Source organism: Primulina tabacum, chromosome 18, assembly GCF_025594145.1.
Source record: "Primulina tabacum isolate GXHZ01 chromosome 18, ASM2559414v2, whole genome shotgun sequence".
Classification (NCBI taxonomy): Eukaryota; Viridiplantae; Streptophyta; class Magnoliopsida; order Lamiales; family Gesneriaceae; genus Primulina; species Primulina tabacum.
Window position 1 is genome coordinate 7,281,761 of NC_134567.1, and position 21,302 is coordinate 7,303,062.

The 21,302-nt window shown below is 38.1% G+C and overlaps 2 protein-coding genes across 5 annotated transcripts; one reads left to right on the top strand and one right to left on the bottom strand.

Moving 5' to 3' along the window:
- The first annotated feature begins 12,200 nt into the window (after positions 1-12,200).
- On the top strand, positions 12,201-17,020 carry LOC142532557 (vacuolar protein sorting-associated protein 26A-like). Of its 4 annotated transcripts, none has more exons than XM_075638851.1 (12): positions 12,201-12,441; positions 12,597-12,644; positions 12,737-12,811; positions 13,229-13,306; positions 13,412-13,484; positions 13,683-13,727; positions 13,812-13,923; positions 14,577-14,643; positions 15,560-15,604; positions 15,810-15,865; positions 16,198-16,373; positions 16,610-17,020. In XM_075638851.1, the coding sequence occupies exons 2-12, from the start codon at positions 12,642-12,644 to the stop codon at positions 16,792-16,794; spliced, it is 915 nt and encodes a 304-aa protein (XP_075494966.1). In that variant the 5' UTR covers positions 12,201-12,441; positions 12,597-12,641; the 3' UTR covers positions 16,795-17,020. The 4 variants fall into 4 exon arrangements, with proteins under 4 accessions (XP_075494966.1, XP_075494963.1, XP_075494964.1 ...); XM_075638848.1 differs by having other exon boundaries at positions 12,202-12,444; XM_075638849.1 differs by having other exon boundaries at positions 12,202-12,434.
- A 117-nt stretch (positions 17,021-17,137) lies between these two features.
- Positions 17,138-19,954, bottom strand: LOC142532558 (rhodanese-like domain-containing protein 14, chloroplastic). The gene is made up of 6 exons (XM_075638852.1): positions 19,646-19,954; positions 19,514-19,560; positions 19,212-19,304; positions 18,801-18,939; positions 18,615-18,717; positions 17,138-17,409 (listed from the first exon to the last, which is right to left on the bottom strand). Exons 1-6 carry the CDS (start codon positions 19,836-19,838, stop codon positions 17,295-17,297), a joined length of 690 nt encoding a protein of 229 aa, XP_075494967.1. The 5' UTR covers positions 19,839-19,954; the 3' UTR covers positions 17,138-17,294.
- Positions 19,955-21,302: the final 1,348 nt, after the last annotated feature.

Below are 21,302 nucleotides of genomic sequence, written 5' to 3' on the forward strand. Positions count from 1 at the left end.
TGGGGCGCACCAGTACTATTCGTAAAGAAGAAAGATGGGAGCATGAGGCTGTGTATCGATTACCGAGAATTAAACAAGGTAACTATCAAGAATAAATACCCATTACCAAGAATCGAAGACTTGTTTGATCAGTTGCAGGGAGCTTCAGTGTTCTCTAAGATAGATCTTAAATCGGGGTATCATCAGCTGAAGGTGAAAGACGCAGATGTTCACAAGAAAGCCTTTAGAACCAGACATGGGCATTACGAGTTCTTAGTAATGCCGTTTGGACTGAAGAATGCTCCAGCTATTTTTATGGACTTGATGAATCGAGTATTTCAGCCCTACCTAGATCAATTCGTCATAGTATTCATTGAAGATATTCTTATATACTCGAAGAACCATGAGGAGCACAGTCAGCACTTGAGTACAGTTCTACAGACCTTGCAGAGTCGCAAGTTATTTGCGAAGTTCAGTAAGTGTGAATTCTGGCTGGAGAAGGTAGCATTTTTGGGTCACATAGTGTCTAGCAGTGGAATCGAGGTGGATCCAGCTAAAGTGGCAGCTGTTAGGGAATGGGTTGAGCCGAAGAATGCATCAGAGATCCGCAGTTTCCTAGGCTTAGCAGGCTACTACAGGAAGTTTATTCAAGGATTTTCTTCAATAGCAGTGCCACTCACTTCATTGACCAAGAAGAATGCCAAGTTCGTGTGGAGTGATGAATGTCAGAAGAGCTTTGATACCTTGAAGCGAGCTCTCATTTCAGCGCCAGTGTTAGCTATGCCATCCGGGCAAGGAGATTTTGTGTTATACACCGATGCATCTAAGCTCGGGTTAGGCGCAATGTTGATGCAACATGGTCGGGTGATAGCTTATGCTTCCAGGCAGTTGAAGGTGCATGAGAAGAATTATCCGACTCATGATTTAGAATTAGCCGCCGTTGTCTTTGCATTGAAGATTTGGAGACTCTACTTGTACGACGAGAAATGCCAGATATTTACTGATCACAAGAGTTTCAAGTATTTCTTCACGCAGAAAGAGCTGAACATGAGGCAAAGACGGTGGTTGGAGTTGATAAAGGACTACGATTGTGAAATTAGCTACCATCCGGGGAAAGCTAATGTGGTGGCAGATGCCTTGAGCAGGAAGGTTGCAGTCATAGCACAGTTGTCAGTACAGAGACCTCTTCAGTCTGAGATTCAGAGGTTTGGGTTAGAGGTTTATCCCAAGGGCATAGCTCCCAGACTATCTAATCTGACGGTCAAATCCGATTTACTAGACCGAATCCGTAGAGGACAGCCTTCAGATGAGCAGTTGCAGAAATAGAGGCTGAAAGACGAAGCCAAGGGCAGTGTACTCTACACAGTGTCTTATGGTATTTTGAGATACAGAGGTAGAATGTGGGTGCCTAATATTGATTCGATCAGAGAGGATGTTCTGACAGAGGCACACGTATCTCCGTATTCTATTCATCCAGGAGGTACCAAGATATACAAGGATATGCAGATTTTGTATTGGTGGCCAGGTATGAAGAGAGACATCCGTCGGTTTGTGTCCGAATGTCTCACTTGTCAGCAGGTGAAGGCAGAGCATCAGAGGCCAGCAGTGATGCTTAAGCCACTCCCTATCCCCAAGTGGAAATGGGAGAATATCACTATGGACTTCGTTGTTGGGTTGCCGAGGTCAGTCAGGGGATCCAATGCTATTTGGGTCATTGTGGATCGACTCACCAAGTCAGCACACTTTTTGCCAGTAAAGAAGACTTTCTCCATGGCACAGTATACAGAGCTTTATATCAGGGAGATAGTTCGATTGCATGGGATCCCAGTTTCCATTGTGTCGGACAGGGGCCCGAGGTTTACATCGTCCTTTTGGAAGAGTTTGCATGCAACCATGGGGACGAAGTTGCTATTCAGAACCGTTTTTCACCCGCAGACAGATGACCAGTCTGAGCGAGTGATTCAGATTTTGGAAGATTTATTGCGAGCCTGTATGATCGATTTCGAGGGGACTTGGGAATCTAAGCTACCTCTAGTAGAGTTTACATACAACAACAACTTCCAAGCATCTATAGGTATGGCTCCCTATGAGGCGTTGTATGGACGGAAGTGCAGATCACCGATTCATTGGGATGAAGTCGGGGAGAGGTCAGAGCTTGGTCCAGAGATTGTTCAGCAGATTGCAGATGTGGTGGTCAAGATCCGAGACAGAATGAAGACCGCGCAGAGTCGTCAAAAGAGTTATGCCGACAAGAGGAGAAGGGATCTAGAGTTTGCCGTAGGCGATCATGTTTTCGTGAAGATAGCACCCATGAAGGGTGTTATGAGATTTGGGAAGAGAGGCAAGCTGAGTCCGAGGTTTATTGGGCTGTTTGAGATTATGGACAGAATTAGGACACTAGCTTATCGTGTTGCCCTTCCGCCCAATCTGGCCGGGGTACACAATGTGTTCCATTTCTCGATGTTGAGGAAGTACCTAGCAAACCCTTCGCACGTGTTGAGTTATGAATCGTTGCAGCTTGCTCCAGATCTGTCATATGAGGAAAGACCTGTCCAAATCCTAGACAGACAGGAGCGTAGACTACGGAACAAAGTAACCAAGTTGGTCAAAGTTCGATGGCTAAATCAATCCATGGAGGAGGCCACTTGGGAGACCGAAGCAGACATGAGGAATCGCTACCCGGAGTTGTTCGGTAAGGTTTAATTTCGAGGACGAAATTTATATAAGTGGGGGAGGAACTGTAGAGCCCAAAATCAGTACACGTAAAACACATGCATTTATTTAATTGTTAAATCATTTATTTAAATTTAAAATGATTTTTTTGGGATGCACGAACTATTTAAATTGCATTATTTTAAATTATGTATGTTTACGTGATGCAAGTTACAATGTTTTCTCGAATTTCATGTTTCAAGCGATTATTCGATGCGTGATCGAGGAAAAGAGACCGGTGACGATTTTGGCGATTTTAAACGTGGTATTTTATTTTAAATTAGGTTTGGGGCATTTTAAATTATTTAATTAGTTGTAGTATTTTAAAAGCCTAATTCATTATTTAGTGATTTTAGGATTTTTAAAAACTTTTAAATTTTAGCAAATGTACGATTTATTTTAAATTAGGGGACTTTTCTTAGTAGTGAGAATTTACATTTATGATTAGCATTTTAATTAGCATTTTATTTTCATTTTGATTAGCATTTTTAATTAGCACTATTAATTCCTAATTAAGCAATCCTTCCCCTTAATTATATTAAAACACACACACAACTCTTTACACTCTAATTCAGATTTTTGAGAAAATAAACCTAGGGTTCTTCAACCTTGTATCAGCCGCCTCTCTCCTTCGATTTTTCCAGCAACTTTTCCTTAATTTCGTTGCAAGAAATTAGTGACACGTTCGTCCCAGATCGTCTCTCGCTTCCTTCCCTCGTCGGAGTCGTCGTTTCGGGAACGTTATTTTTCAAAAGGCACGTATATACTATTTTTCCTGCATCGATCATGTCATAGTATGTGTTGCGTTGTTTTATGCTTAAAAATCCATGTATGATGTGCAAGGTTTGGGCAGAAACATGTTAGATCGATTTTGAGACGTTTTTAGATCTAAAATTTCAAAATTTACTGTTCTTTTGTAGACTGCGATTTTTCAATCGTGATTTTTAGAAAACTTTCAACACAAAAATTGTAGAACTTTTGGATATCTTCGATTTGATGTAAAATTCGAAATATTTGGATAAAAATTGAGTGAGTTATGATCATTTTCGTGGGACTGCTCAAACTGCGTTTTCTGAAAAATTATGTTATTAATGTGTTCTTGAGATTTTCTTGTTGCAGGCTTTGTGGGGCATCGATGGGTGATCATTGCTGCGTTTAGGTACGTCGAGAACGATGTTGGGATGTATATTGGTATTTTGTTTCTTGTCGTTAGGCACTTGGTTGAGTTAGAAATCGTAGGAATTGATTTTGGTGTCAAATTTCGTGTTCATGAGTTGTGTTGCATTGTAAGTTGGACGTCGTTGTTTTGGAGCATTTGTTTGAGTTTGAATGAGTGTTCTAACACTCTAGGATGGGTCTCGAGGTGTCGATTTATGGTCGGAATGGTAGAGTTAGGAGAAATAAGCCTTGAATAAATGTTTTCCGTTGGTTTACTTTCACCGAGCCTACACGGACCCTTCGACGGACCCTGGAACGGGGTCCTTGCCCTTATTTCTTCCGAAGTGTCTTTTTACAGAGTCTACACGGACCCTTACACGGACCTAAGCACGGGGTCCGTGTCCTCACTTCTTTTCGAGTATGCTTTTACAGTACCTACACGGACCCGGACCCGGAGGGGTGCACGAGGTCCGTGTGCTCCAGTCTTTGGAAAATATTTTAGGGATCGAATTGGGACTTTATGTCATGGTTTAGTAAGACAATGAAACGAGGTCAAGCCTTGAGTAATCTAGAATGTCATAAGCTATTTACTTGATTCAGTGGTGAGTACGAATACCTACGTCTAAGTTATGCAAGTTAAGTGTTGAAATTCATGTTAGTATGTGCAGCAGTGGCCCCAAGCGAGATCCAACGAATCCCTCAACGCCAAGTAAGTATGTTTGACATGCAAAGAAAATATTTTAAGTTTTTGAGGTATGCTAAATGTCTCGTGACCAATTTATGATGGGATTGGAAAGCGGTAAAGCATGACCAGGGACCAATCAACCCCGTTAAATTATGAACAGGTTTAGATCAGGATCGGAAAGCGTTAAAGCATGAACGGGGACCAATCCACCCATTAAAGCATGAACGGGGATCTCACGTATGTGGCAATGGATTCTTCCCTGTCAGCCTAGTACTGTGTTTTAGTCTGATCAGGCGATTTATGTTATGGGTCACTTGCTTTGAAACATGCCTCTACGCAAAATGATGAAGTTTATGTATGTACAAGTATGCAAGCACGTTTAAGAAAAGTTTCATGTTATGGCACGTCTATGTATGTATGTACGTATGTTCAAGTTTATTTATGCAAGTTCAAGTTTCAAGTATGTGTGCTCTATTTTAAAGTTGCATGTGATTTTATTACGTATTACTCGTTACTCCCAGTGTATACGTGTTGAGTCTTTAGACTCACTAGACTTGATCGATGTATGTGAGGATGATTTCGAGGAGACGAAGGGTGGGGACCAAGGAGCAGGCTTGGACTGAGCAGGTGGCTAGACCCGAGGACCGCCCAAGTTTTTAGTTCTTATGAAAATGTTCAAAAACTCTGATTTCGCGCTACTGGATATGAGATTTTAAACAACTGCTTTTGTCAAACTTTATTTTAGGTCCTTTGTTGCAACTACTTTGGGATGTACAATTTATTTTATCAAAATTTGAAGGTTCACTTCTTATTTAAGAAATTTTTTTTAATTTTTCGCAAATTTTAAGTAGTAAAAAGTACGGTACGTTACAGTTAGGAGCCAAAGTTACCTCTTGTGGAGTTAACGTAAAACAACAGTTATAAGGCATCGATCGATATGACTCCATATGAGGCATTATATGAGAGGAAGTGTAGGTTTTCAATGTATTGGGATGAGGTAGGAGAGAGGGTAGAGTTAGGTCTGGATATTGTTAGTCAGACTGCAGAGTTAGTGGTCAATATCCGAGACAGGATGAAGACCGCTCAGAGCTGGCAGAAGAGTTATTCAGATCAGCCGCGCAGAGATCTTGGGTTTGTCGTAGGGGATCATGTTTTCGTGAAGGTCGCACTGATGAAGGGTGTGATGAGATTTAGGAAGAAGGGAAAGCTCATTCCTAGATTCATAGGACCGTTTGAGATCTTGGAAAGAGTTGAGACAATCGCCTACAGAGTTGCATTACCGCCGAATCTGGCGTGAGTTCATAATGTGTTCCATGTCTCCATGCTGTGGAAGTACATGTCGAATCCTTCGCATGTGCTTAACTATGAGCCACTTCAGCTGACACTGAACCTATCTTCTGAGGAGAGACCCACTCAGATATTGGACAGACAGACGAGGAGACTCCGGAATAAGGTGATCCACATGGTCAAAGTCAAGTGGCTGAATTATTCCGAGGAGGAGTCTACTTGGGAGACGGAGACCGAGATGAGGAGTCGCTACCCGGAGTTATTCGGTACATTTTAATTTCGAGGACAAAATTCAATATAAGGGGGGGGAGAAAATTGTAAGGTCTAGGAAATTCGTACTATGTAACCCGACTGCATGCAATCTAGTGTTCTATTTAAAATAGGTGTTTAATGATTTTTATGCATTAATGCATGATTATTGCATGGCTAGGGTTATTTCAAGATTTCTTTTAAGTCTCATGCTTTAGGATTTTAAGTTACATTTCGTACTCGAACGAGTAACGGAGAACGAGAATAATCAAGGAAAATATTTTATTGAATAATTAATTTTAATTATTTAATATGAAGTGTTTTTAAATACGATTTTTTTTTGAAAATGGGTCTTGGGTATTTTTACTTGTCGGGCTGTATTTTAAAGCGGCACACAAATTTTAACGGTTCGGAGGACTTTTTGAGGATTCGGGCAATATTTTCAAAAACGTACCAAAATGAAATATTTTTTGAGAGTGTGTTCGGGTAGATCAGATGATAGAAGGGAAAGCCGACGGTGCGAGGGTGGCTCCAGGACTTGGACCAAACTTAGGTGGGTCTGAGTCATGGTATGGGAGGGCTCGAACACCGTTGGTCTTGACCTTAGGGCCGCACGAGGGAGACGAGTTAGGGAGTGTCACGGTTGTGCGTTGTGGAGGCTAGCGAGTGGTTGCAACTTCCAGCATGCATGGGGCTGTGAGCATAGGTTAGGTAGGTCTAGGAGGGTCTTAAGTTGGGCTAGGAAGGGTTTGTCCAAGGCTGGTCCAAGCTGGTAGGGCCTAGGGTCGAAAATGGGCAAGTTTATTGTATTAGGGTTTGAAGATGTATTGTGCATAAAATTACAGCAACCTTTGGGGCTTTTTTCGTGGGTCATAAATAGGCTGAAAAGAGTGGTTTATGGGCTGGTGTTGTAGGATAAGTTCATGGGTTAATTTGAGAAAACTTTGGTTGAGTTTCGGATTGATTCGGGTTAAAACCGCGACCCCGGTCCAAGTTTTAAAATGAATCATATAAGTTTTAAAACGAATCGTATAAGTTTTGAAACGGGCTTGAGTTTACGTCTAAAAATGCTTATAATTATGTTTTGGGGTGTTTTAAGGAGTTCGGAAGGTTTCGGGTCGAAATTTTGAGGTTCAGGGGTAAAATGGTCAATTAGGGTTTCCAGAGGCAAAATTGTCATTTTGCACCCGGGGTTGAGTTTTTAGTCCTGACAGCGCCCTAATCACAAATATAACATGTTTTTAAATGTTTACGTATCAAGTATATGACCTTTTTCGTAATTATGAAAAATATGTTGCACGCTTGGTTTTATGAAAAATTACGTAAATGCATGTTTTTATAAGTTATGAAAATGATGATGTTTTTGAAGGATGAGAATTTGTTGTCACTGACGATATATGTATACGTGTGTACTGCTGCACTCGATCCCCTCGATCTTCAGCGCCTCCCATAAATCATCAAATCCTGCATCATACAAACCTAGTGAGTCTAAAGACTCAACACGTTATAAACATGGATATCAAATAATACATATACAATCATATGCATTAAAATCATAATTTTATTTAAAATAGCTTTTGAACATAATTACATCATTTAAAACATTTAAGAATAATTAAATCATAAATCGTAAAACCATTTTAAAATAACTTTAAGCATAAATAAATCCTTTAAAAATCATTTTAAATAAGCTTTGAGCATAAATAAATCATTTTAAAAAATAGCTTTAATCATCATAATAAATCATATATTATAAAATCATTTTAATCATAAGCTTTCAATCATATATCATTTTGGGTGAAGTTTGATCCTTGAAAGTGACTAGTTTTTATCCTCGGTCGACTGATCAGTCTTCAGCTTCACATGGCCCATGGGGGTGTGCACTAGGCTCCACCATAAAAATACGATCGTCGGGGCTCTCTCGGGTGCCTTTTCCCATATATGAGCTCTCTCTGGGGCAATTTCCCCTAGATAGGCTCCTTCTGAGGCCTTTTCCCCTCACGACATCCCCATAAAATTGAAAGTTCGCCGTCCTCAACATAAACGGATCCCCCACAAATTATATATCATATGCCACAGTCAATTAACATCCCTCAAAATATTTTTCTTTTCTTTTAAAACATAAAATATCATGATTTTCCAAAAATATCATTTTAAACAGTATAAATTACACAACTTTACCATAAATCCTAAAATAACATATTATCATCAAAATCATCATTTTAAATCATAGAATATAATTTTACAAGCATTATGATCCTTCGGGACGCTACCAAGCGTTTATGTATTTTCTTAAGTGTAAAATTATTGTTTTGCCCCTGGACGTAAAAATTCTCGAATATATCTTTTTCTCACTTTTAATGACATGAGATTATTCTGAATAATTATTTAAGCTTAAATATAATTTTTCATAATTTTAGAAAGCTTAAAACTAGGCGTTCCTATTAATTCTTTAATTAATATTTCGTGCGACGATTAAATCCTGGATAAATCCAAAACTCATTATTTTGATCCCAAATTTTAAACATAACATTTTTATTATTTATTCTACCCTTGGGAGCCATGAACCACACCCGTGGACCCATGGTTCCAATTTTAATCTTTTAAATTTTGTTTTTGACACAAATTGGAACATACCGAGCCAACTCCTAAATTACTCGAGCCACATCCAAGCCACCTCAAGCCAAACCCTAGCCAACCCACCCAGGCACCCTCTTGACCAATCCCAGCCCAAGGAACCAGCCCCTATGTTGCTCAAACTCACCTATACAATAGACCAAATTCTGGACATGGGAGGAACCTCACGCCTATGGACTCCTAGCCAACCTAGGACATTTCCAGTCAAGCCACCACCAAGCCCACCTGACCCTAACCATCCCTGGACCACGCCCAGACCCTACCCAAACCTAGCCCAGCCCCTGACCGCGCGCACGAAGCGCTGCACCTGACAGCAGCCTCGTGCGTCACCCTTGCTGCCATGCGCATCCTCACGTTCCTTTGAGCCACAGCGCACCCACTTGCACCAACCCCTGGCCCGACCCATACCCATCACCCTAGGACCCTGATGGACCACCTAGCCCAGCCCACACCGAGCCGCAGCCCCTGGAATTCTCGGCCACACCAGAACCTGTGAAGATTCCCTTCACGCAAGGACTCTTCCTTAGCCTCCTTCCTCGACCCTAGCCGCCCTAGGACCCTACCTAGCCTTCAAGACTGACCCTGGCCAAGCCCCCACAACCAGCCCTGGCCAGCCCTGTGACCCATGCAAAACCACCGAGCCCCTTAACCACAACATGCACACAAAACCCACGGTTCTTATTTCTGATTTTAGCCCACGATTTCCAACCTTGTTTTCTCATTTATTTTGTTATGTTTTGGCTACAAATCATTCATAATTTATCGTGTATTGGCAGCTTGTCCGTCAGAATCAAAAACGTTTTTCAAATAAACGTAAAATCGTTGAAACTTTGAAAAATACCTATCCCGCCGTAAAATAATCGAACACCAAAATTTTTCATGCATAAACAATTAGCACAAACATATTATGATTTGTATGATGTTTAAAAGAGTTTAGAAAATGTGCATTTGCGTTTATAAAGCTCGAATATACAATCTTCGGCGAGTGTGTGACGTTGGACGACCGGACGACGAAGAACACATGCCCTTTTTCTTTCCTCTTATTTTCGAAAATTATTGTGTGTGCTTGGTGAATTTTGGCTGATTCAAGGGTGAGTTGTGGTGTTTTGAAATCCTATGTAGCTTATTTATAAATAATTAACATGTTAAAGGGCTTTGGTTTTAGGCTTGCAAGTTTAAGGGTAATTGAGACTACTTTAAATAATTAAATTGGGCCTAATAACACTTAATTAATTAAATAATAAAATTTTATAAAATAAGTTTTCATAAAAATAATATTTTTGATATTTTAAAACTCCTTGTTTGCCCACAACCGGCTTCCCGGAAAAAATAGAGTTCGACTCGTAAAATAATTCGAACTCCAATATTTTTAGAAAAATTAAATCATTTTTAAATCATATTAGGAAGCCTTGCCATTAATTAAATAAAAATACATATTCTTGTTTTGGTCGTCCCCAGTCTCCTTCCCTCTGCCTATTATCGAATATTCGGATAAAACTCTTTATTTCATGTAATCATGTCATATTATCATTTTATCATGCCCTTACATATTTAATCATATAATAAATATCATGGTAGCATTTAAAATCAATTAAATAAAACAATTAAACAATTAAAACAATTTTCCATGCATGCGGTTTACGTAGGTTGGTTTTTCGGACGTTACAAAGGAAATGAACAAGTATATGATGATATGATGAGATGTTTTTGACACGCTATGCTATGATATGAAATGTTTAAGTTCATGTTTCTTCTCAAGTTCATGAAACATAATTTTATTAAGGTACTTTTTACTCTTGCATATTATGTATATGTACTTGCTATTAACGTTACAGGTGTGTTGAGTCTTTAGACTCATTAGACGTGAATGTTGCAGGTGAGCGTATAGATGAGGAGGCTGGAGGCACCGAAGTCTGAGTAGGCGGGGTTGGATATGCGCACGTGAACCTGAGGACCATATATTTTTCGCACATCACGATTTGATATAAGAGTGGACATGATTATTCTATATGCTTTTTTTTACATGTTGGTAGTCGTGAGGATTTTTACTTTCTTCCTGTTATTCTATTTTTAACGTAAGTCCAGTGTTGTTGATTCAGTGAATATCTTAAACTACAGTATTTTTATCTATCATTGGATTACATCTATTTTTGAAAGTTGATATTTTCAGCAGTGTTGCATGCATGCTTAATTATGTAATTTTCGAGTTTGAGCTTGTTTAAAAAAAATTCTTGCAGTATTTTAAGGAGTAGATGTTTCATAATGTGTTGATATGGTCGGTCATCGATGAGGATTCCGCCATCTGAAGATTATAAAGCATTCTCTTTAGGAAAATCATATTGTGTAGAGACGTGATCTCGTACATATTTGTCAGAGTATCTCAGATAACTTTTGCTATTTTTATCTTAGAGATACTTGACATTACTTCGTCTGCTATAGCCAAGTGTAAATTAGCAACAACATTATCATTCATCTCATTCCATTTTTCATTATCCGTAATTTTCACTGGTCTATTTTCAATAGCCGCCAATCAATTCTCCTTTCTTAAAATTGCTTGTATCTTTATTTTCCATAGCATAAAAATTGCTTCCAATGAACTTTGTTATCTCGTACCTACTCGCCATTATGTCGACAACAATTTAATAGGCTGGACAAAATAATCCCGCCTTAATAAAATAAATCTAAAAAAAATTCCTGGTGTGCAAGATCAGTCTAGGCTGCAATCACATAGCATACTCAGAATTTTAAGAAATTTTAAATCAAGGCTCTGATACCACTACTTGGTCCCACGTGCGAAAATTTGAGATAATACATATGAAAATAAAGAATAAACTAGACATCGAGATTTACGTGGAAAACCCGCAAAAATTATTAGGGTAAAAACCACAGACAAGATGAAAATAATTCCACTATAATATTTTACGGTGTACAATCACTCACTATGTTACCAAAAAGAACACACACTCTCTTAATAAAGGAGAACAAAACACCACACAAATATTATAGAACTAAGCAATCAAATGCTATAAGATGAGAAAAAACTCGAAGAAGAGATATATAAAAATGAGAGGAGGGAGCTCTGTTTATCTTATCACCGTGGAACGCGTTCCCTTCTAGGGGTGGAAAAAAATACCGAAATACCGAAAAACCGTACCGAAAAAATACCGAACTTACCGAAAAAATCGGGATACCGAAAATTTCGGTACGGTATGTATACCGAAAAAATTTCGGTATACCGACAATTTTTTCGGTATACCGATAAAGTTTTCGGTGTCGGTACGGTACCGGTATGAATTTTTTTCATACCGAAAATTCGGTATACCGATTCGGTATACCGAATGTGCGGTATACCGAATTTTCGGTATCGATATCGGTATGGAAAAATTCCATACCGATATTTTCGGTACGGTATACTGTACCGTACCCACCCCTATTTCTCTTCAGAAGCAAATAGCCAGCACTGTTGCATGCATTGAGTTCACTTGGATGAACATAATTAATTAAAGCTTAACCTGACCCGAAGCATAAGCCTAAGCGAGGATCAGTATCAAATGGGCCCAAATTCATTTTTGTTTCCTTTGTTTTATTAACCAAACACGCCCTATGGAAGAATTGGACGGTTTGGATTTGGACTCGGGACGACTTTGTCTCCATTAACTCTCGATGTGATCGCATTTCACTTCACTCACTCTTTTGATCTTCAGTAAAGATCTTTGCATCTCCTTATGTTAGTGGTGGTGTTCGAATTTTGCGTTTAATACTAGCAATTTCCAAATTATTTCATATTACAACCTGAAATCTTTCTGTTCATGAAGCGCGATTGTTTGATTTGCGGTTGTTTGTTTCAATTACGCTATCGAGCTTAAGTTTTTGATGAATTTTGTTGCAGGTGTTGCATTAGGAGTTTACATTCCGTTAGCGTTAGATTTCAGCAATGGTAACGTTTCGGTGCTAGCTTTAACGATGATGATTATATTTTTATTGCTGTTGAATTTCATGGCTCTATGAGTTTTGGTGTGCTTGTTCCAGAATTATATTATTGGAGCCTTTAAGCCTGCTTGCAACATATCTGTTACATTTGCGGATGGGAAAGCTCGAAAGCAGGTGTACATTTCAGCCTTTATAACTTCTTTGTTCTCCAAGTACTTGACGAACTACGAATTTATGCTTGTGTATTTTTCTTATGTTATTTTGATGGGCAGAAGCGACCACGGGGCTATATCATATCTGTTCCTTTACATTCTCTAACGAAGTTTAGTGGATGGGTTTGTTGCACATAATTATCTAACCAATCTATAATTTGATTTTCATAAGAGTTGATGTCTATACTTGTTTTCCTGACATTTTATTTGTAGCTAATAGAGTGTAACTGAACAGAGTGAGTAAAACGCATGTTTTGAATGTTTGTTCAGTTTGGATGGTTGCTTTGGTAACTAAGATTTCTTTACTAATTTTATCTGCTGTCAGTAATGGAAAGACAGGCTCATGTTTTCTATATCACATGTACCATTGTTATTTTAGGTCCCGTTGAAGAAGGGGGGTGGTGGTGGTACGGTGATGGCCCCACTCTTCCAAAGCCAAGAAAATATATCTGGAAAGGTATTTTTTACTTGTATTATCATTATCAATTCGGAACAAAAAAAATTTAGCTTACAATTTGGTTTGTTAATAATGTGGATGTCCACCCATGAGTTGTGTTTTCAGATATCTATTGAACCAGTCTCTGGGAAGAAGGTGGAACACAATGGAATCAAAGTAGAGCTTCTTGGTCAAATAGGTTTGTTTCTTCATGATATTGTCGATGTTATTCAGAGCATTCAGGTTCAGTTTTACTTCTGTGTTGTTAGACGAAGTAAGTTTTTTGGTTGCCACTTCATCTTGAACTTCCCTATTTTTTTTTATGTAAGATTGACTTAATTATGAATACAGAAATATTGTAGACTGAACAAATATCACAATTAGTTTCTGTTTGTAGAAATGTTTTTTGACAGAGGCAACTTCTACGACTTCACTTCTCTGGGTAAGCACTATCATTTATTTATTACTCATTGTTCTGCTTCGTAGGTTCACATCCTTTTAACCCATCTTCTATTTTTGCATATAGTCCGTGAACTGGATGTTCCTGGGGAATTATATGAAAAGAAAACATTTCCCTTCGAATTTTCAACTATTGAGATGCCATATGAGACATACAACGGAGTAAATGTGCGACTTAGGTGAGTTATTTTTGTATATTTTATGATCCTGTACAGTAACTATATGTTTTGGCTGTTTCTGTACTGGCAAAATGATGTGTTCTCAATTTTTTTACCATACGTAGTGCGTAAAGCAGAAAGTGGGGGAAAAACATGTTTCTAGATATTTAAGATTAGGAATAGATTGACCGCCTATGACCAAGGACTTTGGTTTTCACGTCTATGTTAAACTATTCTGGATTCTTTTGCTGACTGCTGTAATTGTAATTTGTCGATAGTTGTAGATTTTTTTTTTGGTTCTGTTTGTGAGCTCCAAGTGTAGCGGCTGGGGGAGGGGAGGTTGAGTTGACTTATTGTGATGTATCACTCTGTTTATTTTTTTGGTTGAAACATCTGGTTTTTTGAGTTTGCATGCTCTTTTTGTAATATCAATTTTTTAAGCTTTTCTTGGCATATAGATTGATTGCATAAAGTTATATATCAAGCATCTGTTTGCGAAAACTCACAACTATTTTCCGTTGCAGCATAGAGACTTGGTAATGTGAATAAGCCCAGAAAGATTATGTCCTTGTTGCCTTCTCTCTTGTTCTGGCATTTGATTTCTTATTTTTCATTTTCCAGAGTCAGATGTTAAATCTTAGCCCTACTTTATTAGAATGATGTGCTTGTTTCAGGTATGTCCTGAAGGTGACAATAAGTTGGGGCTATGCTGGAAGCATAATAGAATATCAAGAATTTGTGGTGAATATAATCTTCTCCTAAAATTTTTAAAGTATCCTATGCAGTGAATTCCAGTTAGAGGACATGTATTAAGGCACTCACTATTCTTCTGAACATTGTTTAAGTGGATCATTACCCTGATGTGGTGGTGAAAATTGATACTACTCAAATCCACTAGGCTGTTTGGTTTTGTTTTGGGAATTTTGGAAAATACTTTGGGAACTATTTTGGGAGAATCAATGTTGTTTAGCGTTGTTTTATGAAAATAGAATTTTTAATAACAAATCATGTAAAAAAATATAGGATAAAACTATTTTAACTTTTAAATATATTCTTGAGCTAGAATATAACGTAATACTATTGAAAGAGAATGTTATGTTGGGAGATGTGAAAATGAACGAAAATGTGTGTTGGGGAAAAGAGAATGAAAATAGGTGATGGTGTTTGTTTTTATTTTGAGATAAAATGTCTACAGAAAATAACAACAAAGGGACTAGTTTGTTTCACTCCTTGGAAAAAATGACACATAATTTAATCTTGTGGGAAGAAAATATTTTAAATGCTTATCTCTATGTTAGAGGAGGTAATTTTTACTCTTGCCTCATCCGAGAATCTGTAATTTCTCTTTATATGAACTTAGAGTGGCATTATTGTTGGAGGCTCTTTCATGCCTTGTGTTGCCTGTGATTTCTAACTTAATTTTCCATCCTAATCTTCTGGATTTGAGCCTCCAGTGTACTTGAGATTGAATAGTAACAAGGACAGTTTACTTTTAGAGAGGAAAGAGATTGTTTCTGGAAGCAGTTTTTGTTTTCTGCATATTTTACTGTGCAGTGCATCTGTCATTTTGTTGAGTTCAAAACTGCCTTGTGTTAATGAGCTTTCAATATCTGTGATCTACTCATTTGATTTAGTCAATTGTTTTGTGGTGTATCAGGTTAGGAATTATACTCCCTCTCCATCGATCAACACCAGCATCAAGGTATACTGTTATTTATATTTACTTTTGTGTTCATGTTTTCCGAGTGACTGTAATTCTTCTGAGCGTGCAACTATTCAAGTGATCTAAAGGATGTTTGGATCATAATCTTCAACTATTTCTGACACATTATGCAACATTGAGGATATTCTCCTTTGATTTATACCTGTATAGAAATGTTTCAATAATCTCGATCTTCTGGTTGTAGATGGAAGTTGGAATCGAAGACTGCCTTCATATTGAGTTCGAGTACAATAAGAGCAAGTAAGTTACCACATGCTACCTTTTAATTAATAATCAAGCCAATGTACCTCCTTCAGTTTGGGATGGAACTGAATTCTGGTGTTTGTAGTGAGTAAACTCAAATACTGTTTCTTTTTGGTTTTTTTCAGTTCAATTTCTTTTAGGGTCTAATCAGCCCTGGTCACTTATGTGACATTGCCGGGTTTCACCTAATGGGTATTTTTACACAACCATTTCAGGATCAGCAAACCCTGTCTGCAGTCAAATTTTTTTTTTGAGTGCTAGTTTTTATCTTCTTTTGCAATTAAAGATGGCCAACGATCTCATACTGATCAGAATTTTTTAATATCCAGGTACGATTTGAAAGATGTTATTTTAGGCAAAATATATTTTCTCCTCGTAAGAATTAAGATAAAAAATATGGATCTTGAGATTAGACGCAGAGAATCGACAGGGTCAGGGACTAACACCCATGTTGAGACAGAGACGCTAGCAAAGTTCGAACTTATGGATGGTGCTCCAGTCAGAGGTACATTAAGAACTATTCTTAATTTTCCTATATGCTTGTAGTTAATAGTAGGTGAGAAGACTCATTGTAAGTGTTTCTTCTCTTTGTGGCTCCTCTTGATTCGTGATAGTATGCTCTTTGTTTTTCCCTTTCTTTTTTGTGTTTGCCTATGTCTTTATTTACTTGGAAAAGGTTCCAATCTGCTGTAACTTTTGGATAAGTCGGATAATTCACTGGACAAGTGCTTGCTTTGACAGGTGAATCAATTCCTATAAGATTGTTCCTTAGCCCCTATGAGCTAACCCCAACATATCAAAACATCAACAACAAATTTAGTGTAAAGTACTACTTGAACCTTGTACTTGTGGATGAAGAGGACCGTCGATATTTCAAGCAACAAGAAATCACAATGTACCGGCTCTGTGATGCACCCACATCATGAATTCACTTAAGAAAGTTTTGAAGATTTGCCTCATCACGATGCTGTGTGAAGTCCCTCAATCTAAGGTTGTGAGATTACAAATCTGTAAAAGCTTACCTTGTTCTCTGTAGTTATTCTAGTCTTCGATACAAAATACACATTTGTGTAGAGAATAATTATGAACTTTAGCCATCTGGAGATCTCATGCTGATGTTCTTCTGTTAGAATTTTAGACAACTTTCGGCTATTTTGGGATGTTCAAGTGCAACAGTTGCATGATCGAGTTTATTGTGGTGGATGCATGCATTTATGTAAGCATAAAAAAAAACTCTAAAACTTTTGAAAACTGCAGGAGCTTGATCTCTGAAGTAATTAAAATCAATCCTTCTTAGAAGATAAACTGATGTCCACTACAATCGATTTGATTTTTTTAACCTATGTAGAACTCAGTAAGACTCAAATCTCAATTTAAAAAACAATCACATTACAACTTGCTCAAGATAACTTTTTCGGACTGAGCTTCAATCTTCAGATACTGTTGGTAGGTCTTCCTTAAACCAGTTATAAAGCCCTCCTTCCAGGTGATACACATTTGTGTAGCCGTTGAGAACCAGCAAGTAAGCTGCTATGAATGACCTGCATTGAGTAGTATTACAAATGTTTGAAGACCTTCTACTTAATTAGGTTACATGAATACAGCAGATGCTTTCCTACAGACTACAAAGCTTCACGCTGCCCTTGTCAAAAGATGAGAATCACAAACCATTCAAATTAAACCTGGCCTCACATCCGACCCTAAACCTATTTTTTGTGTATGAATCATGTTTCACCTGAAGTTATTGAAAGCCCAGAGGTCTATGCTCTCGATGTAAGCCAAGGCTCGGCTACCCAACAAAGTGCACGCTGGTGGTCTATAAAGACTCGGCACTTTTTAAGCAGTCTCTAAACATAGGGAAGGTAAATCAATAAATCTTTCAATGTATAATTGTTAGTGATCCCATGTCAACTCCACAAACAAGTGCAGAGTGACCGATGAGTTTTTAGGGAGTCTTTAGGATTTGGGCTCTTCTCATAGCTTATGGCCTAACAGAAATGCTAGATAACAGTTGTCTGTAATCAAACGAGTTCAATAATATTTAAAATACATATTTGGTTGTATGTGAGAATTTTCTCTAAATATTTCAATCCACCAAATCATTTTCTAGGATGGCCCATCTTTTTAATAAGGCGCAAAAAAATCCTAGGTTTTGCCATGCTCATATGCCTAAAGTGTTCTTTGTGCTTAGAAATAGGCTATTGTTAGATACGTTGGCTGAGTTAAGTTTTTAAGAGTTTTATTAAGTTTTTAAGAGATTTATATATAGATTTGGACAATCCTCTTCCTTTGAGCTAGCTTTTAGGTAGAAGTTAGACTCTCATAATCTTAACAAAGTCCAGACCCACCATTATATGTTGAACTATGCTTATGGGTCACCCGCTTAATATCTTGTTAATTTCACGTTTCAGACTATCATTTGGCTGGATTAAGCTTGGGAGCTGTACATATGAATTTGGATAATCTCGCATCTTGAGCTAGCTTTTGGGGTGGAGTTTGGACTAAGTCAATAATCTTTAACAGTTATACCCATTTTCTCTCGTGTTTGAAGAATAATAATAATATATGTTATGGTACTGTATTGATTATTTCTCTGGTCTTTCGATGCATCTTTATTGCATCACGGCAAAACCAAAGACAAACCAAGAAATTCAGTAGAAGGAGAGGGTGGAATCTGTTCACGCCTCTAGGTATTAGGGATGGTGAAGATAGCTAGCTAGGAAATACAAGTAGAGTTGAGGAGAACCTCGACTGTTGGCCCTCTGGAAGATTTTGTGTAGGCTTGGTCGTTCCTCCAGTTGAACATGCCACTATAATCTTTGAATCCTTGGTTAATTTTGATTCCACGCCTGCTTGCACAATCCTTAGCCGTCAAGTAAATAAATTTCGTTTTTCTTAGGAGTACCAAGTCTAAATGTCGTTTGCATCTTACGTGAGATAAATTCAGGGTTCTCCTCCGTTCCCGCAAAAATACCGAAAAACGCAAATGCTACTCTCCTTGCAATGTCCCATGCAGTCCAGTCCTTTATAAGCCTGTATATTTGCACATTAATAGCACCTTCCGGATGAGCCTGTCACCAAACAACAATCAAGCAGTAAGATGGAGCGAATTGAAATGCAAATCTGCACCGCACCCTTTTGTACGACCATTTCGGTGGTTCAACTATCCTAACATCTTAAATGTTGTCCACCAATACTTTTGATTCTGAAATTTGTTCATTCGCATAAAACCAAGAATCATATGGGATTTACTCCAATGAGTTTCTGCTTGCCATGTCTAGAATAACCTACATCTCTCGACTTTTAGGACTTCTAAAAGAGAGACTGGTGAAATAGGACTCACCTCTTTGAATTCTGCCTCTGGCCGTACATCAAGAATGACAAAGTTATTTTCTTTTGTGAGCCGCAATGCTTCCTTTACATCCACACTCCTTACCTGCAAAACTTAGTCCAGTTATCCATACCCACTTCTCACCAAACAGACTGCCCAAGTATACAATGACAGCCTAAAATTGGGAAGTTATTAGAAAACAAAAAAGGGTTTTGTAGATTTTAAAATTTTTAGCTCAACGAATAAATGATTTTGGCCAATTTCCTCCTCAGTTACTTTTCCTAACATGAACTAACTACACCTGTTTTTCTCACCTTTTTTTGTAGCAGAACTTGTCGTTTAATCTTCCAATCTTCTTCAGCTGATTCTCCCAAAGAAAGAACTGACACATTCAGCTTGATACAGATTAACAATTATAGAGATTGCGTGTGTTGTATCTTATCTACCTGGTGATTTGGCAGGTTTTGTGGCTGCATTTTGAATTCTGAGTGGCCTAAAGCTTCTTGATAATTTACCCACTTTTGTACCAGTAGACTCGACGCTAGAGTTAAAACTGTAAGCAAGAGTTGAAGAATGAAACTTGGGATGTAGAGAAGAAGAAGCAGATGTGTGTGGACTAATTGAAGTAACCCCAGCCATTTCTCAGACCCTCAAACAAGTTCTCCTACTGGACTTGGATGGGTATGTGTATGTTCCCGGGTTGAGATGAAAAAAATCTTTGATTAGATTTTTTTTCCCTTTGGTGCTTACATTTTTTAAAGCCAAGAGAGGATATAAGTGGGCCATTTTGGAGGCAAAAGAGGAGATATTTTAGCTTAAACACAATCTGAATTTGTGGTGGAGGTGAAATGGATTTCTACATCTCATCTATTTGTTTTTCTCAGCGGTAAGGCGAAAATAAATATTCACATGGTTCGAACAATTACGTATTTGTAAAGTTTTGTTAAATTTTTAAGACTCACAATTGGGTTTGTTTAAGTTTTGATTATGTATTCAATTTATTGATGTTATGATAGCCTATATCCCTGCGAACGGCTCTTCTCCTTGTATATCCCTGCGAACGGCTCTTCTCCTTTGATCGTCTAATTAAGTCCACGATCTAAGACTGTTTTTCTCGCATGGTTTACACTAGAAAATCCAAATGATTTATGAGTTGAGATTGCAGCCTCCGAATTTCCAAAATCCGGAGACAAAGCGGTGCGAGGATGGAAGATAAAAAGTGGTTGAAATTTTTCACACAAATTCCTATAAGGTGGCCGTGACTTTGCCCTTTTGAAATTGGGAAGATTTTGTTAATTTTGTGCTTATTGATTCGTAATCAATATTATGGATTCTTAATCCATAAATAAGCAAATCTAATTTTCTCTTTTGCCAAAATGTTCTTCCTTCTTTCCTTAAGGTGATGGCCGTGAATCTTTAGTGATGGTTAGCGTACAGCACGGTCCCTTCAACACATATATCCCGATCAAATCTGCAATCATTGGTATATCGAGAGTTGCATATGAATTCGATAATGATGTGATTTATCTTTGAGCACTAATAGTGTCATGATATGTGCAACTAGGAAAACACATTTCCCTAAAGCACATTTATTTCTCTGTCCAGAGACTCCTTGTACTATTAACTCATCAGATCACATAGGATATCTTCACTCGTAGGCGAACGGTGAATCCCCGACTACAATGCATTTGCTTCTACGTATTTCGAAACCACACCCAACCTCGCCACCTGATGACCCTCGATGGAGTCGGTAAACGGATCAAAGTGCACGCTAATAGGTATAGCCCCTACATTGTCTCGGGTCAGAGGACTAATTGTGTACAACCATAACTACGGACTATTCCACTCGATAAGTTCGAACCACTTGGATAGTTCGAGAGAGGGTTGTTCAGTGCATCATCATATGATCACCCATCTGTGTGAATGGATATCTCCATGCCTTGCCAAAGAAACATGATGTTTACATCAAAGATGCTAGTCTCAAGCTCGAGCGACCTTTATCCTTGATCTAGGTGGCTAATTCGACTAGGAACATGTTTAGAATATATGATACACTGTCTAATGAGTTACATAATCTTATGTTGTGACGCAGACCTCATGATA

What these genes read in the sequence shown, in the direction of transcription:
- LOC142532557 (XM_075638851.1), top strand. An exon ending in CTACGACTTCACTTCTCTGG is followed by an intron (nt 13,728 to 13,811) that starts GTAAGCACTATC and finishes TTTTGCATATAG; the next exon opens with TCCGTGAACTGGATGTTCCT. An exon ending in TTCGAGTACAATAAGAGCAA is followed by an intron (nt 15,866 to 16,197) that starts GTAAGTTACCAC and finishes TTTAATATCCAG; the next exon opens with GTACGATTTGAAAGATGTTA.
- LOC142532558 (XM_075638852.1), bottom strand. Translation starts at nt 19,838, where the DNA reads ATGGCTGGGGTTACTTCAATTAGTCCACACACATCTGCTTCTTCTTCT. An exon ending in AAAACCTGCCAAATCACCAG is followed by an intron (nt 19,561 to 19,645) that starts GTAGATAAGATA and finishes TGGGAGAATCAG; the next exon opens with CTGAAGAAGATTGGAAGATT. An exon ending in CCAGAGGGCCAACAGTCGAG is followed by an intron (nt 17,410 to 18,614) that starts GTTCTCCTCAAC and finishes TACTCAATGCAG; the next exon opens with GTCATTCATAGCAGCTTACT.